The sequence below is a fragment of the Papio anubis genome, chromosome 16 (assembly GCF_008728515.1).
Source record: "Papio anubis isolate 15944 chromosome 16, Panubis1.0, whole genome shotgun sequence".
Taxonomy (NCBI): domain Eukaryota; kingdom Metazoa; phylum Chordata; class Mammalia; order Primates; family Cercopithecidae; genus Papio; species Papio anubis.
In genome coordinates, this window is record NC_044991.1 from 72,926,432 (window position 1) to 72,945,421 (window position 18,990).

The 18,990-nt window shown below is 44.0% G+C and overlaps 1 protein-coding gene across 5 annotated transcripts in view; it reads right to left on the reverse strand.

Moving 5' to 3' along the window:
- Positions 1-18,990, reverse strand: part of WFDC3 (WAP four-disulfide core domain 3) — a 60,110-nt gene that overhangs the window by 26,211 nt on the left and 14,909 nt on the right. For 4 of the 5 annotated variants that reach the window (XM_031656799.1, XM_031656800.1, XM_031656798.1 and 1 more), the window contains 2 exons: positions 17,194-17,379; positions 15,738-15,970 (listed from right to left, as the gene is read on the reverse strand). In XM_031656799.1, the coding sequence (XP_031512659.1) occupies positions 15,954-15,970; positions 17,194-17,379 (203 nt within the window). In that variant the 3' untranslated portion in view covers positions 15,738-15,953. Of the gene's footprint in view, positions 1-9,403; positions 9,444-15,737; positions 15,971-17,193; positions 17,380-18,990 lie in introns of those variants that run through there. The other variant, XR_004179093.1, reaches the window with a different exon arrangement.

An 18,990-nucleotide genomic window follows, 5' to 3' on the forward strand; every position in this document is an offset into this window, starting at 1 on the left:
GTGGTGGTGCACACCTGTAGTCCCAGCTACTCAGGAGGCTGAGGCACAAGAATCACTTGAACCCGGGCAGCAGAGGTTGCAACGAGAGCCGAGATAGCGCCACTACACTCCCTCCTGGGCGACACAGCGAGGCTCCATCTCAATTAAAAAAGAAAAAGAAAAAAGGAATTGCCGTTGGGCTTCAAGAAGACTAACATTAACTCTTTCTCTGTCTCCCACTCGGTTATCATGGCTTCTGCTCTGACCACTTAATCTCCATGGTCTCAGAAAAACCAGGTGAGTCTGGATGAGTAGGCAAAAGTGGGGCTGGATAGGAGAGGAAACAGACTGACGGAGGAAAGGAAGATCTGCTGGAGTGGACATTTTAAACCTGTCCTCCAGGGTAGGTGTAGTGGGTGAGAGGTCTTTTCAGCTTGTGTATTTGCACAGACTCTGGCGGGCGGGGAGGAGAAAGCAAAAGTAAGGGCTCTGAACTGTGTCCTTGAGGAAGCCAATGATTTGTTCACTTCCAGTGACATGGGAAGCATGTGGAGAGTCAGGAAATGGGATATGTTTACTGGGAAGGATGAAGGAAACCTCAGGTCTTTCTTGTTTTCAGCTCTAAAGTAGTATAAGTACCTCATTGTCCTTCTCTATTTCTCTCTGCGTCATGGACCCAGTCTGTAGTCTGGAATAATTTCCCCATATGCTTAGGGAACTCTGTCTTGTTCCCCGGAGGTAAAATTAGTTAGATTTATGTGGGTTGAAAGTTTTAGTAGTCTGAGCCTGTGAGAACAAGAATGTCAAAAAGGTAGTAAAGAAAACCTGACTCTGGAATTCTCATTCACAGAATACTGCAACTATCCTCCAATGAAGGGCACCTGTAAAATACATTTGACCAGATTCTACTACAACACTTTGACATTTTTATGTGAGCCCTTTGTCTTCAGTGGCTGTGGAGGCAACAGAAACAACTTTAAACAGAAATATATCTGTGAAAAATTTTGTATTACTGAAAAGTAAGTCTCTGGATATCTTACCCAACCCTCAATGACACCAAACACTAGGGATCAAAGCTTTTTTAAGGAAAAAGCAAATGAAAGCCTAGGGCAATGAGCAGGGAGGCAAGAAATTATACCTAAGTTGGGGTAATAAAAATTATTAAAAATTATTTTTTAATCATTATGTCATAGGCATTAATTTCTCAGGTCACTTAAATGTCACTATAATCAGTCATAGGCATAAGTTTCTCAGGTCACTTAATTTAATAATGCTCTTGAAATTGTGAAAATTGAAGTCCAGCCAAGCACAGTGGTGTGCATCTGTAATCCCAGCTACTTGGGAAGCTGAGGCAGGAAGATCACTTGAACCCAACATCCAAGACCAGACTAGGCAATACAGCAAGACTTCCATTTAAAAAAAAAAATATATATATATATATATAGAGAGAGAGAGAGAGACAGACAGACAGACAGACAGAGAGAGAGATAGCCAGGCGTGGTGGCTCATGCCTGTAATCCCAGCACTTTGGGAGGCAGAGGCAGGCAGATCATGAGGTCAGGAGATCGAGACCATCCTGGCTAACACGGTGAAACCCTGTCTCTACTAAAAATACAAAAAATTAGCCAGGCGTGGTGGCGGGTGCCTGTAATCCCAACCAGTCAGGAGGCTGAGGCAGGAGAATCACTTGAACCCGGGAGGGAGAGGTTGCAGTGAGCCAAGATCATGCCACTGCAGTCCAGCCTGGGCCACAAGAGCGAGACTCCATCTCAAAAAAATAAAAACAAAAATAAAGCTCAGAGAGGCTACTGACTTGGCCAGATTCACTCAGAAGAAGGACATGGATCCAGAGCTCCTAGCTCCCCACCAGCATCTCAATACTACCATGATGGCATCAGCTTTTTGAGATTGTGTTCAACATTTTATTGTTTCACAGTTAAATGAAAAGCTATGAGAATGTCAGAAGAGTGGGAGAAGACAAGGATCATGATTCGGTATCCACTATAAAGAATAGCTAAACAATGGTCTTACATGCAAGAGCAGAGATATCACTTCCTTCATCTGCATATTCTCAAAGTCTAGTACTATGTTTGCTCGTTAATATTTTATGTATAGATGCATGGGTCAGGAGGAACATTAGTATTAAAGAGAGCTGTGAAGTTCTGCTGAGATGTTAAGGACCCATTGTTTGGGTCCTTATTGATACCAATGACCATAATAATCACTAAATTTATTTATTTATTAACAGGGACCGAAGTCAATAGGGCCTTAATACGACAGAAGGAGGAAACAAGGAAAAAAAGAGTATGCTCTATAAAAAATCATGCCAACGTTAATCTGAGAAGATAAATTGGATTATTTCTTAAAAAATTTTGAATTCTGAATTCTTTCTAATTTCCTTGCCCAGGTTTACCTTTCATACTAATTAGATATAAAAACCTTAACTGAAAATTTTCTGTACGTCAGCTCTGGTCTGTATTTATCCATCTCTCCCATTCTAGATTCTTCCAACATATACTGCAAATGACCTCTCTGCAGGGACCAACCTATCCATGTAATGCATCAGTGTATGTAAAGGCAATCATTATTGATATCTCCTGGGCATGACTTGCCAAAACTGAATTTCGTTCTGTATTTTGTCGCTGACCTCAGTGGGATTTGCATGTAGGTGGCACCAAGATAATCATTATTAAATTCTTTCATCTGCTCCAAATCAAAGGCATTCAACCGACAAAAATGATCATATTCTAGGGAAATATCTTCAGTGCCCCAGGTACCAGCCATATAGAAATTGTGACTTTACAGCTGAGAGCTACGAGTCTTGAACCAAAGTGAACCTCTACTCTCAGTACGAAGGGCCACTCCCCTCTTTTCTGTCTTATTCATATTCTTGTCAAAGACTAAGCCTCACAAATGAATCTATTGATATGAATAGCCTATGCCAGTGTTCTAAGGGCCATAAACAGTATAATAGACTGTAGCTCAGAGTGAAGCCACTTGTGGGTATTCTAGCTCGATCTCAACACTGGTAACCCCTGATCCTGAATTATGGGCATATCCTAGGAGAAATCATGGGAATTAGCAAAAAGTACGTGTTAAAGACGTCACTTAGTTCTGCTCCCAGGAGTTACTCCTGTGCAAAAAAAGAGACAAAGGAAACAAGAATGTTCTGTTAGCTTCTAGGTATTAAGGCAAAGTCTAGAATCTCAGACCTTGCTATGTCCAGATAAAACTTTGTTCTTGGGCCTGAATGTCATGGTGCCTATTCATGGATTCTGAAGATTTTCTTTCCTCTGATTACCATAAAAAACGGTGTTACATAAACAAGATTCAAGTACAATTTTTTAAGTCTTTCAAAACTATAGTCCAAAGAGTTAATATAAGTAAAATATTCTCTGGAGACAAAGAATTACCGACAACAATGACCCAAAGTTCATTCTAGCCTCAAGTTTTCAGATTTCTTCTGGCCACTTGAGTAATTGCCCAAGTTTCCTTCTCAATCAATCCTAAATTTTCATCTAAGAAAAGGGTATGTGTGTACTGTCTGTAGTGCTGAAGGAATATTTTACAAGTATCCACAAAGATTAGTAAAAAGGCAGAAAGATATATGTACATTGCACACCTTCATAGAAAACCACATACCCAAGGACTAATACAGGACACAAATCCACAAGAAACCCAAGTGGGTTTCACATTAAATTCAAGTGAGATATTTTGAGGAGAAAGTCACTGATAGAAGAGTAACAAAGGTAAAAATATAAACCAATATCTCAGAGTACAAACCAAAGACAGAATGAAAAGATTTTGGTTCTCACTTTGGCTTCTTCCCCTGAGTCATATTTGACCACTGGAGAAACTGAAAGGAAAAGATCCTATTACATATGGGACAGAAATTAAAAGTGGCTTAAGAAGATTCTGATTTCTGGTTTAAAAAGCCCCAAAGAGTAGGCGTAGTGGCTCACGCCTATAATCCCAGAACTTTAGGGGGCCAAGGCAGGAGAATCACTTGAGGCCAGGAGTTTGAGACCAGCCTGGGCAACATAGCAAAACTTGTCTATTAAAAAAATACAAAAGATGGCCTGGCCCGATGGCTCACACCTGTAATCCCAGCACTTTGGGAGGCCGAGGTGGGTGGATCACCTGAGGTCAGGAATTTGAGACCAGCCTGGCCAACATGGTGAAACCCCATCTCTACTAAAAATACAAAATTAGCCAGGTGTGGTGGTGCACACCTATAATCCAAGCTACTTGGGAGGCTGAGGCAGGAGAATCACTTGAACCCAGGAGGTAGACATTGCAGTAAGCCGATATCATGCCATTGCACTCTAGCCTGGGCAACAAGAGCAAAATTCTACCTCAAAAAATAATAATAATACAAAAGGTCAGGTCCAGTGGCTCATGCCTGTAATCCCGGCACTTTGGGAGGCCAAAACAGGCAGATTGCTTGAGTTCACAAGTTCAAGACCAGCCTGGACAACATGGCGAAACTCCACCTCTACTTAAAATACAAAATTGGCAAGGCATGGTGGTGCATGCCTGTAGTCCCAGTTACTTGAGAGGTTAAGGTAGGATGATGGCCTCAGCTGGGAGACAGAGGTTGCATGAGCCGAGATGGCACCACTGCACTCCAGCCTGGGTGATAGAGCCAGACCTTGTCTCAAAAAAAAAAAAAAGAAAAGTGGTGGGAGGAAGAAAAAAAAATTATAATACAAAAGATAAACAAAACAAAAAGTTGTTTTTTGAAAAGATAACAAAATTGGCAAACCTTTAGCTAGACCAGCCAAGAAAAAACGAAGACCAAATAAATAAAATCAGGGATGAAAAAGGACACATTACAACTGATACTGCAGAAATACAAAGAATCATTAGAGACTTTTTTTCCCCCTGAAACAGAGTTTTGCTCTTGTTGCCCAGGCTGGAGTGCAATGGTGCGATCTCAACTCACTGCAACCTCCACCTCCCGGGTTCAAGCGATTCTCCTGCCTCAGCGTCCCAGGTAGCTAGGATTACAGGCATGTGCCACCACGCCCAGCTAATTTTGTATTTTTAGTAGAGACAAGGTTTCTCCATGTTGGTCAGGCTGGTCTTAAACTCCCGACCTCAGGTGATCCACCCGCCTCAGCCTCCCAAAGTGCTAAGATTACAGGCGTGAGCCACCACATCTGGCCTGGATCATTAGAGGCTATTATGGAAAACTACACACCAATAAATTGGAAAACTAAAAAGATAAATTATTTGACACATACAACTTACTAAAATTGAATCATAAAGAATCAGAAAACATAAGCAGGCCAACTATGAGTAATGAGATGAAAGCAGAAATTAAACATCTCTCTTTAAAGAAAAGCATATGACCTGATGGTTTTACTGCTGAATTCTACCAAATATTTAAAGAAGAATTATACAAATTCTACTCAAATTATTCTAAAAAATTGAAGACGGAATACTTCCAAACTCATTCTACGAGGCAAGAAGTAGACTGTGGCCAGGCACAGTGGCTCACGCCTGTAATCCCAGCACTTTGGAAGACCAAGAGACTAAGGCAGGTGGATGACTTGAGACCTGGAATTCAAGACCAGCCTGGCCAACATGGCAAAACCCTGTCTCTACTAAAAATACAAAAATTAGTCAGGGTGGTGGCACATGCCTGTAATCCTAGCTACTCAGGAGGCCGAGGCATAAGGATCACTTGAACCCAGGAGGTGGAGGCTGCAGTGAGCCAAGATCATGCCACTGCACTCCAGCCTGGGCCACAGGGTGAGACTCTGTCTCAAAAAAAAAGATCATTCACCATGATCAAATGGGATTCATCCCCAGATGCAAGGATAGTTCAACATACACAAATCAATAAATGTGATACATCCCATCAACAGAATCAAAAGAGCCATATGATCATTTCAGTAGATGGTGAAACAGCATTTGATAAAATTCAACATCACTTCATGATAAAAGTCTCAAGAAATTGGATATAGAAAGAACATACCTCAATGTAATAAAGGCCATACGTGACAAGCACATAGCTAATATCATATGGAATGGGGAAAAAGTGAAAGCCTTTCCACTAAGGTCTGAAACAAGATAATGATGCCACTTTCACCACTGTTATTCAACATAGTACTGGAAATCCCAGCTAGAGCAATTAGGCAAGAGAAAGAAATAAAGGGTATCCAAATTGGAAAGGAAGAAGTCAAATTAGCCTTGTACACACATGACATGAGCTTATATTTAGAAAAACCTACCACACCAAAAAATTCTTAGAACTAATCAACAAAGTTAGTAAAATTACAGGATACAAAATCAACATACAAAAATCAGTAGTATTTCTATATGCTAACAATAATCTATCTGAAAAAGAAACCAAGAAAGCAATCTCCTTTACAATAGCCACACAAAAAAACCCTAGGAATAAATTAATTAGAAGAAGTAAAAGATCTCCACAAGGAAAACTATAAAATGCTAATGAAAGAAACTGAAGAGGACACTAAAAAATAGAAAGATATCCCATGCTCATAGGTCAGAATAATTAATATTGTTAAAATGCCCATAATATCCAAAGTAATCTTCAGATTCAATACAATCTCTATTAAAATATCAATGGCATTCTTCACATAAACAGAAAATAAAATTTCAAAATTTGCATGGAATGACAAAAGACCCCAAATAGCTAAAGCGGTCCTGAGCAAAAACAACAAAGCTGGAGGTATCATACTACCTGAATTCAAATTATACAACAAAGCTATAGTAACCAAAACAGCATGGTATTGGCACAAAAACAGACACATAGACCAATGGAACAGAATAGAAAACCCGGAAATTAACTCATGCACATACAGACAACTCGTGTGTGTGTGTGTGTGTGTGTGTATATGTGTGTGTGTGTGTGTGAGAGAGAGAGAGAGAGAGAGAGAGTCTTACTCTGTTACCCCGACTGGAGTGCAGTGGCACAAACTCAGCTCACTGCAAGCTCCGCCTCTGGGGTTCACGCCATTCTCCTGCCTCAGCCTCCCTAGCAGCTGGGACTAACAGGTACACACTGCCATGCCCGGCTAATTTTTTTAAGACAACTCATTTTTGACAAAGGTGCCAAGAATGTATGTTGGGGAAAGGACAATCTTGTTAATAAATGGTGCTGAGAAAGCTGGATATCTATATGCAGAAGAATGAAATTAGATTGCAATATTTTACCATATGCAAAAATCAAATAAAAATTGATTAAATACTAAAATCTAATGCCTGAAACTACAAAACTACTAGAAGAAAACATTAGTTGGGACATTGGTCTTGGCAAAGATTTTCTGGGTAAGACCTCAAAAGCACAAGCAACAGAAGAAAAAATAAACAAATGGGATTACATTATTAAAAAGTTTCTATGGCCGGGCCAGGCACGGTGGCTCAAGCCTGTAATCCCAGCACTTTGGGAGGCTGAGACGGGAGGATCACGAGGTCAGGAGATTGAGACCATCCTGGCTAACATGGTGAAACCCCATCTCTACTAAAAAAATACAAGAAACTAGCCGGGCGAGGTGGCGAGCACCTATAGTCCCAGCTACTCTGGAGGCTGAGGCAGGAGAATGGCATAAACCCAGGAAGCGGAGCTTGCAGTGAGCTGAGATTCGGCCACTGCACTCCAGCCTGGGCGACAGAGCGAGACTCTGTCTCAAAAAAAAAAAAAGTTTCTATGGCCAGGCGCGGTGGTTCATGCCTGTAATCTCAGCACTTTGGGAGGCTGAGGTGGGTGGATCACCTGAGGTCAGGAGTTCAAGACCAGCCTGGCCAACATGGTGAAACCCCATATCTACTTAAAATACAAAAAATTAGCTGGGCGTGGTGATATGCACCTATAATCCCAGCTATTCAGGAGGCTGAGGGAGGAGAGTCACTTGAACCCGGGAGGTGGAGGTTGCAGTGAGATGAGATCATGCCATTGCACTCCAGACTGGGGGACAAGAGCAAGACTTCATCTCAAAAAAAAAGGTTTCTGCACGGCAAAGGCCAGTTGCCTTTAATCCCCACACTTTGGAGGCCAAGGCAGGCAGATCACCTGAACCTGAGGTAGGGAGTTTGAGACCAATCTAGCCAACATGGTAAAACCCTGTCTCTACTAAAAATATAAAAATTAGCCAGATGTGGTGGTGCACACCTGTAATCCCAGCTACTCTGGAGGCTGAGGCACAAGACTCACTTGAACCCAGGAGGTGGAGGTTTCAGTGAGCCATGATTGCAGCACTGCACTCCAACATGGGCGACAGAGTGAGACTCTGTCTCAAAAAAAAAAAAAAAGACAGGCTACAGGATGGAAGAAAATATTTCCAAACTACTCATCAACAAGGGACTAGGCTGTGCACAGTGGCTCACGCCTATAATCCCAGCACTTTGGGAGACAGAGGCAGGAGGATCGCTTGAAGCCAGGAATTTGAGACCAGCCCAGGCACCATAGCAAGACCCTGTCTCTACAAAAAAAAAGGCAACAACAACAACAGGAATTTAAAATATATAAGAAACTCAAACAACTCAATACCAAAAAAAAAAAAAAGACAAATCTGACTGGCACAGTAGTTCACGCCTATAATCCCAGCACAAGGCCAAGGCAGGTGGATCACTTGAGGCCAGGAGTTTGAGACCAGCCTGGCCAACATGGCGAAACTCCGTATCTAGTAAAAATACAAAAATTAGCCGGATGTGGTGGTGCATGTCTGTAATCCCCGCTACTTAGGAAGCTGAGGCAGGAGTATCACTGGAACCCAGGAGGCAGAGGGCAGAGTTTGCAGTGAGCTGAGATTGGGCCACTGCACTTCAGTCTGGGCAACAGAGCAAGACTGTGTCTCAAAAAAATAAGTATATATACATATATCAATAAAGAGACATCATTGGGCAAAGGGGATTTGTCCCAATGGTCTTGACAGTGCCACAAATCATTTTAACACTTTTGGGTATAGCCAGGACCATCCTAGTGGTCTGAAATACAAAAGTGAGGCCCAGACTTCTTAAGGAGACGGGGCTGGGTGCCAGAAATTAAGAGGACAGGAGCCAGAGACAGGTAAGCAGAAACTTTACAAGAAAAAAAAATGGAAGATGAACAAAGACCCTAGGCCTCTGCAGGTGGGCTGTGAGAGAAGAGGTTTCAGAAGAGGATGAACTCAAGATGACATTCTTACAGACAGACCCCTGGCCATTGCAGAAGCATTTCTGGGCTCCTTGGCACCTCCAGTCCAGGAGGCACTGCAGGACACTGGAGGCCTTGGAGCTCATGGGCACCAGAACCCAGGCTTCCATGTAGTAAGTTATGTCCTGGCACTATAGTCCTAAGGTCTTGCAGGAGCCCTCCTACCCCCTGTTCCAGCCCTGGGACACAATTGCCATGCTACATGCTTCCTTTCTACAATTAAAGAAGGAAATCCTCAGGGCACCCCACTCCGTCACTCACCTCTCACCAGGGACCAGGCACCAGGGTGGGTGTCCTCTTCCTGAAAAAGAAAGACTTAGATAAAGCAGTCCCTTGTGAAACAGGCAGCCATTAGCACCAGGGCCCAGCCTAGGTGAGAACTCTCAGGCCCTGCCTGGCAGCCCACAGCCAAGGTTGAGATACCAAGTTACTCTACAGATTTTGTCTTTTTTTTTTTTTTTTTTTTTTTTTTTTGAGACAGAGTCTCACTCTGTTGCCCAGGCTGGAATGCAGTAGCGTGATCTCAGCTCACTGCAACCTCTGCCTCCCGGGTTCAAGCAATTCTCCTGCCTCAGCCTCCAGAGTAGCTGGGATTACAGACGCCCACCACCAAGCCCAGCTCATTTTTGTATTTTTTGTAGAGATGGGGTTTCACCATGTTGGCCAGGCTGGTCTCAAACTCCTGACCTCAGGTGATCCACCCGCCTCAGCCTCTCAAAGTGCTGGGATTACAGACATGAGCCACCACACCCGGTCTCAATTATTTTTTAAGCATTAGTTTGGTGAAAAAATATTTTGATTTTTTTTAAAACAAGCAAGTATTACTTTTGTGATCTTTTAAAACTGATTAGATGAAAAAACGGAAAACGTAACATAAGAATACTTTAAAAAAAAAAAAAAAAGCAGCATCAGCACCACCTGGAAGCTTGTTATTTACCCAGAATCTCAGACCCACCTGAAACCTACTGCATTGGAATCTGCATTTTAACAACTCCGGTGATTTGCTTTCTCAGTGCACAAGTTGTAGCCTGTGAAAAGTCAGGAGCTATCAGGAAAGGAGATCTACTTCCCTGGCTACTTGAATGAAGGTTTCTTCTACATCTACGACTGCTACCGGTAAAATGTGAAATACCCTCATCAGGAATCTATACGGCTCTAAAGACTCACAGTGAGATGTTAAGTATCCCTTTCTCCTTCCTAATAGCAGCCTATTTCCTTTCAAGGAATTCTCTTCCCCTGTTCTATGATGTCTTGTTGTGAGGGTGAATTTCAGGTGCCTGCTCACCCAAACAAGCCAGAGAAGCAAGTCTTTTCTCTAGGTTCTCAACCAGGGGTGATTTTGCCCCCCAGGGGACATTTTGGCAACATCTGGAAACATTTGTTGGTAACAAATGACAGGGAGAGATACTGGCATCTAGTGAAAAGCAGCCAGGGCTGCTGCTAAACATCATATACTACCCAGGACGGCCCCACAGCAAATAATTATCCAGCCCAAAATATTAACAGGACAAAGGCTGCGAAACCCTGAATGAGTAATTACATATATTCTCTCTCTTTCAGGAAGTCTCAATCTTGAGAGAAGGGGGAAAGAGAAATAGAACATCGCTGTCACAGCAGCGTCACTGTGACCCAACTCTTCCCGCCTAGATGACCTGCTTCCTGCCTCTTGACCCTCCAGAGGGCTGTCAATTTCCTACCATGGATCCCTGGCTTTGCATAAATCATACGAGCCTCAATTTCCTTCCAGCTCACCGTCTTTTGCCCAAGTTAGCCAATATCTTTCTGTTGATGGTAACCAAGAACCCTTATGCCCAACCATCCAGTTAGAGGAGGGCTCCATTCCAGAGCAGGGCAGGCTTACCCAGCTGCTAGGCTAAGCACACACTTCAAGCATCAGCAAGCAACGGACAAGTTCAGCTTGAATGAACTTAACCGGAATTTGCAATCAAGAAAACTAGAAAGAAACTATTTTAATTTTAGTATAAATGTTTAATTTTACATCACGTGACTTAAACAGTTCATTATTTGGGACCCTAATGTTCTGGGCCATCCGGTGGGGCAGGCTTGCTCTGGTTTTGAGTTTCAGTGCTAAGAAGGAATAGGAAAACAAGACAGAGAAGAGATCAAGTTGTTTATATTATCTGGCTTCAGGTGAGAGAGTACTGAAAAGAGAAGCCTATGTTTAAAGGAAAAAATATTAAAACTGGGAAAGTACTGAACATGGAAAGATGTAACCTATACACTGAAGTACAGCACAATGGAAAAACCAAAAAATTAAAACCAAGAATACTGTATATCAAGAAATAGCAATCTATCTGCAAGCCAAAAAGTGTTGCAGAAGGAATGGAGGCTTTATCATCAAATACACCTGTTGCTTTAACTAAACTAAGATTGAAAGTAAAAGCCTTAGCCTGGGAAACATAGCGAGACCCCATCTCTACAAAAACTGAAAAATTAGCCAGGTGTGGTGGTGCACACCTGTGGTCCCAGCTACTTCGGAGGCTGAGGCAGAAGGATTGCTTGAGCCCAGGAAGTCAAGGCAACAGCGGGCCATGTTTGAGCCACTGTACTCCAGCCTGGGTGACAGAGTAAAACCCTGTCTCAAAAAAAAAGAGAAAGAACGTAAAAGCCTCTGAAGCCATTTGGCAAAGATCATGGAAAACAAGGCAAGCAATGGCTACAGAGTTCCAGAGCCTTGTTAAATATAATAAATAAGGAAATATTTAAAAATTGAACACCTTAACAAAAATCATATCGATCTATTATATTATTGAATGACAAAACCCTATTACAGGATGATTCTACCTATATCAACATTTGCATATATGCATAAAGCAAGTCTGGAAGGACCTTCACAAGCGTGTTAACAATGGTCGCCTATGGGGAGGGAGATCTTTTTTTTTTTGGTGCATTAGCGATCTTGATGGTTTCAAATATCATCACCAGGGAACAACAGACACTGGGGCCTACTTAGGGTGGAGGGCAATAGGAGAGTGAGGATTAAAAAACTATCTATCTGATATTATGCTGATTACCTGGGTGATAAAATTTTCTGTACACCAAACCGCCAAGACACGCAATTAGCACATGTAACAAACCTGCATATGAATCCCTTTAAAGTAAAATACAAGCTGAAAGGAAAAAGATAAAACCTCTTCACCATCTTTCAGATAGTAATTTTTTTCATTGCTTCTTCAGTGTACACAAATATTCTTTTACATCATTCACACTTCTTCTTTGAACTTTTCTATACTGTTTAAATATCTCAATAATGCTTATGAATCCTATTTTTAAGAAAACAACAGCAAATTAACAAATAAAAAGGAGAAGGAGGAAAGTGAGGAGGAGAAAAAGAATAACAAAAAAGACTTGTGATCCTAAACATATAAACAGCTCTGAACTTGCAGGAAAGCTGAAAAAGAAAAACAAGAGAAAGGTAAAGGAAGAATGATCATTTATAATATTACTAAATTGGGCCAGGTGCGCTGATAGCAAGCAGCTGATAGCAAGCTTTCACTTTATCTTTGAGAATGCCTTTTGAGTCTCTCGCCTGGAAACGGTCTATGACAGACTTCTGCTGCCCTCTAGTGAGCCGAACATGAAACACACAGCAAAGAATTTTTACCAGTCACATGGTCTCTTCTTTGCTTATATTGCTGAATCTGTAGGAAGCTAGGCTTCTCCACACAATCCCTTGAGGAGAAGGCTTAACTTGCATACGAAAGGAAAGACACCTCTCCCAACTCAAGAGCAACCCACTGCCAGGATGCGCTCTGGGCTTCCTGCCTTCCTCACCCCACTTACATGCCTTACCAACAACATCATGCCCCCAGGGGAGAAGTGGAGGCTGCAGGGGCCCATAGTATTGCTGGGGCCAAGGGCACATATGGAGTCTGAGATTTCTACAGCCAGATGGTGAAGAAGTGGGGTGGGGAAGGGAGGAGCTGCGTGGTTCTGGTCAAAGAACAAGTCTTTCTCAGCCCACACTGGAGCCGCAGACATTCCTGCCCACGATGAGGAAGCTGATGAGCAGGGTGGGGGAGGAGGGTGGCTTTTCAACCTGGTCAGAGGCTATTTTTGGGGTGCAAAGTGAGAGAGTAGGATCAGGGTCCACTGAGACCTGCTCCCGGGTCATTTCCACCCCAGGACCAAGGCTGAAATGGACTTAAACCCTGAGGAAGGAAAAGTTCTAACAGCTTCTTTAGTTCAGGGTTCAACAGTAGAGAAAGCTGCCCAGAAAGACCTGGGGGTGGGAATTTGGCCCCAGCTCAGCCTTTGACCTCCAGCTTTCAAATTTAACCCTTCAGCACTCCCTCTCGTTCTCTCTCTCTCTCTCTTCCTTCAAATGTAACCCTTCAGCACTCTCTCTCATCTCTCTCTTCCTTCAAATGTAACCCTTTAGCACTCTCATCTCTCTCTCTCTCTCTCTCTCATCCCTATCTCTATCTCTATATATATATATATCTATCTCATCTCTCTCTCTGATCTCTATCTCTATCTCTCTATATATCTATCTCTCTATCTCTATCTCTCTCTCATCTCTATCTCTCTATATATCTCTCTCTCTATCTCTATCTCTATCTCTATCTCATCTCTATCTCTATCTGTCTATATATCTATCTCTCTCTATCTCTCTCTCTCGACGTTGCTACCTGTAAGCAGGTCAGCAGCTCCCACCGGAAAGGGCGAGCCTCCGGACAAGGAGGAAAGGTCTGCAAGGAGCAGCTCTCCCATTGCTCAGCCTGAGCTGTGCCTGGGGCTCACACCTGTCCTCCATTCCCACTCTCCACCCTGACAGACCATCATTCTGCAATATTTTAGGATTCCCAGACTGTTGTTTTTCATTGAAAGTTCTACCCTACTGATTTTTTTTTTCTTTTTTCTTTTGAGACGGAGTTTCACTCTTGTTGCCCGGGCTGGAGTGCAACGGCAGGATCTCAGCTCACTTGGAACTTCCACCTCCTGGGTTCAAGTAATTCTCCTGCCTCAGCCTCCTGAGTAGCTGAGATTACAGGCACGCACCACCACACCTGGCTAATTTTTGTATTTTTAGTAGAGACGGGGTTTCACCGTATTGGCCAGGCTTGTCTCGAACTCCTGACCTCAAGTGATCTGCCTGCCTCAGCTTCCCAAAGTGTTGGGATTACAGGTGTGAGCCACTGCGCCCGGCCACTGCTGAGTTTTTGTGACTTCTCCCCCTTATTTTCATTCTGGCATGTGAAATTCTGGTTTCTACCTGGTTCGGAACATTCATCTTTTGAGTAGAGTAGGTGTATGTCAATGTTGCCTGATTCAAAAAACAGTGGTTGGCATGAACCTTACAGTGGCCATACCAGGAACATCCATGACTCCAGGATCATGTTGCAGGGAACTGGGAAGGGTCAGTGTCTGTGTGATGGGCTGCTGAACATTTTGGAAGATCCCTCTTCCACTGTTTTATCATTTTGTTGTTTATTTAAAAACTCAAATACATGCACATAGTTGTTTTTTTTTTAATCATATTATCACAGCACCACACCTGACTAATTTTTGTATTTTTAGTAGACAGGGTTTCTACTACAACAGTCAAAGGCACAACTGCTCAGAAGGCTGAGGCACGAGAATTGCTTGAACCCAGGAGGCGAAGGTTGCACTGAGCAGAGATCGCGCCACTGCACTCCCGCCTAGGCAACAGAGCGAGATTTCATCTCAAAAAAAAAAAGATAACTAATTAAATAAATTACCCATTCATAGAGTTCTATTAAAAGAATATATATGATGACATGAAAGATCTCCAAGATACACAATATAATCCGTTTCATATAAATAAAAAACATAACTTTAAAAAATTATCTTGGTCCCAAGAACCTAGGGACATCCCCTCCCTAAAATAAAGCTACCTGGAGGGGACAAACTGCTTGTCTTGGAGCCAAGGGCTGGCCCTCAAGGAAGGAGGTCCAAGGTGGGAACATTCCAGCAACTACAAGAAACTAGCCACTCTGCCGGGCACAGTGGCTCACGCCTATAATCCCAGCACTTTGGGAGGCTGAGACAGGTGGATCGCCTGAGGTCAGGAGTTCAAGACAAGCCTGGCCATCATGAAACCCCACCTCTACTAAAAATACAAAAATTAGTAGGGCATAGTAGCGTGCCTGTAGTCCCAGCTACTCAGGAGACTGAGGCAGGAGAATCGCTTGAACCCGGGAGGCAGAGGGTGCAGTGAGCCAAGATTGCGCCACTGCACTCCAGCCTGGGCAACAGAAAAATACATCTCAAAAAAATAAAATAAATAAAATAAAATAAAATAAACTAGCCACTCACCCCTGTTCCACCCTCAACCTACATTCTCCAATAAAAGAAGAAGGTCAGCAGGTCTAAAAGAGACTGACCTCCACCCCCACCAGGGCTTGAGAAAGACATCTAAGGCAAGTCACTCTCAGTTTAGTTTCCACCCATCGCTCCCCTAGCCACACCCAACCAAAACCCATTTTCAGAGTCGTCACAAAGAATGGATTACCCATCTGTCCTAAATATGTAAATCGTGCAATCCCACAGGCACACTCATACCCTCTAGCTCTCCCATATCATCTGAGCCCTCAAACAGCACAGACAAGAGGTCAGCACCAGCCTTTATTGGGAAAGAGAAGCACCACACACCCACTGCCCAATCCAGGGCTGTTTCCCACGCTCTGGTCAGCGGCAGGAGGAGAAGCAGAGCAGAGAGGGCCATGAGTGCCCCTGGAAATGTCACAAGCCCTAGGATGTCACCCTCTCTTGACTGCCAGAAAAAGCTTCCAGAGTTACCACAGAAGTTCCCGACAAATCAGCACAGCTAGGGCACTGGGATCTCTGCAAGTAGAAGAAATATCAAGTCACAGCTGTGCCCTCCTGGCTTCAGCTACCCGAAATGTTTTCCCTCCACGCTAGGAAAGCTTGGCCTATATTGCTCTCAAAAATCTTAAATGGCTCCTTGCTTCCCAGACAATCCAATCCAAACTGGCACTGAAGGCTCGTATTATTCAGATGTCAACTTTATATCTCCTGTTATTAAAAAAAAAAAAAACCTGGAGATATGGTCAGGCATGGTGGCTCACGCCTGTAATCCCAGCACTTTGGGAGGCCGAGGCGGGCGGATCACCTGAGATCAGGAGTTTGAGACCAGCCTGGCCAACATGGTGAAACCCCGTCTTTACTAAAAATACAAAAATCAGCTACGCATGACAGCAGGTGCCTGTCATCCCAGCCTTGGGAGGCTGAGGCAGGAGAATTGCTTGAACCCAGAAGGCAGAGGTTTCAGTGAGTTAAGATTGTGCCATTGGCCGGGCGCGGTGGCTCAAGCCTGTAATCCCAGCACTTTGGGAGGCCAAGACGGGCGGATCACGAGGTCAGGAGATCGAGACCATCCTGGCGAACACGGTGAAACCCCGTCTCTACTAAAAAATACAAAAAAACTAGCCGGGCGAGGTGGCGGGCGCCTGTAGTCCCAGCTACTCAGGAGGCTGAGGTGGGAGAATGGCGTAAACCCGGGAGGCGGAGCTTGTAGTGAGCTGAGATCCGGCCACTGCACTCCAGCCTGGGCGGCAGAGCGAGACTCCATCTCAAAAAAAAAAAAAAAAAAAACTGGAGATATGTCTGTTCCTTTACCCACCCTGCCCCACTTCTCACCTCCCAAACATATCCCACACATTCCCACCCTGTGTTCCTTTGCCAGCAATCACCAGATTACCTGTCTGGCATGTCCGTGTGCTATCCTCACTCTGTCGCATCTGCCTAGCCTTAAGGGCCTTGATCAAATCCCACCTCTCCCAGAGACCTTCCCAGGGAGCCACACCTGGGAACAAGTGTAAGCCTGTACTGTTTATATGAGGGTTCTCATCTAGGACACAGGTTCACCACACCTGGGAACAGATGTAAGCCTGTACTGTTTGCATGAGGGTTTTCATCTGGGACATAGGTTCTTTCTCTCCAACTAGACTTTTCCTGACCTTCTGAAATCCCCTTCCCAGCACCTAAGCCAGTGCCTTGCACATAGCAGTTGTCTGTTATTGTTGATGACAATGGACTGTACTCACCTAATTCAGAATCAGACCTCACAGTCCAGTTGGGATTCATGGTCAGTTTTCGGGGCAGGACTGGTGGGACACAGAAGCGGCCACAGCCTGACTTGCAGCACTTTTCTCCAGCTTGACAGTTCTCATCCATCACACAGCCGACAATGCACAAGCCCACCAGAACTTTTGGACAATCACCGCCCCGCCCTGTGGGAACAACAGGCACAAGAAAAGGGACAGGGTGTCAGCTCCGCCATCTCCATGTTCCCATCTAGAACTTACACACAGAGGCTCTAGGTCAATCAACCCGTGACCCTCACTAGACCCAACTAAACTGGCTGGGAAACCATGGAGCTGGAGGATCTGAGAATCTTTAGGAACCCAAGAGAACTCTGAGCCCAGAGTTTTCAAATGGTGCCCCAAAGGGAGTTTCCAAGAGGTAACTCAGGGAGTGATAACCCTGCAGGTTTGGGGTGGGGGTGAGTGACATGTGGCAGGGACAAGCCTCCCAGACCACCACCCTCTCCCCCTATGCTCTGGATTCATAGTGTCACTTCCTCACGGTGACCTCTGCCACCCTAGACAAGGTTTGATGTCCCTGTTTTGTGTTCCTGTAGCACCCTGTATACTTCCTCTCATCAAACTTTATGATAATCTCTTATTTAAAAGGAATATGTCTATCTTCCCTGATGGCCTATAAGCTACATAAGGACAAGAGTCTGTCCTCAGCCTTGAGCATTGCCTGGGAATCTAAAGGGACTAAGATAGCACCAGAGTCGATGATTCTTTAATGCAGATCCACAGTGCCTGGCACTCAAAAATATTTGTTTTTTAAAAATGTTGGCCAGGTGCGGTGGCTCACACCTGTAATCCCAGCATTTTGGGAGGCTGAGGCGGGTGGATCACGAGGTCAGGAGATCGAGACCATCCTGGCTAACACAGTGAAACCCCGTCTCTACTAAAAAAAATACAAAAAATTAGCCGGGCGTGGTGGGGGCACCTGTAGTCCCAGCTACACGGGAGGCTGAGGCAGGAGAATGGCGTGAACCCGGGAGGCGGAGCTTGCAGTGAGCCGAGATCGCGCCACTGCACTCCAGTCTGGGAGACACAGCGAGACTCCGTCTCAGAAAAAAATAAAATTAAATTAAAATTAAAAAAAAATAAAAATAAAAATGTTGAAGAAGAAAAGGCATTGGAACAGGAATGCTTTTATGTTTATATATATATATATATATATGTGTGTGTGTGTGTGTGTGTGTGTGTGTGTGTTTCCGGCTGGGCGCGGTGGCTCATGCCTATAATTCCAGCACTTTGGGAGGCCGAGACAGGCAAATCAGGAGTTCAAGACCAGCCTGGTCAACATGATGAAACCCCATCTCTACTAAAAATATAAAAATTAGCGGGGCATGGGCCAGGCGCAGTGGCTCAAGCCTGTAATCCCAGCACTTTGGGAGGCCGAGGCGGGCTGATCACAAGGTCAGGAAATCAAGACCATCCTGGCTAACACGGTGAAAGCCCGTCTCTATTAAAATACAAAAAAAAAAAAAAAAAAAAAAAAATTAGCCGGGCATGGTGGCAGGTACCTGTAGTCCCAGCTGCTTGGGAGGCTGAGGCAGGAGAATGGTGTGAACCCGGGAGGCAGAACTTGTAGTGAGCTGAGATCGTGCCACTGCACTCCAGTCTGGGTAACAGAGCGAGACTCCATCTCAAAAATATATATATATATATATATACACACACACATATATGTTTCCAACTAAGATTTCATTTGGGGCAGGAGAGAAGCTTTTTGTTAAAAATTAGATCTGAAAATCAGGA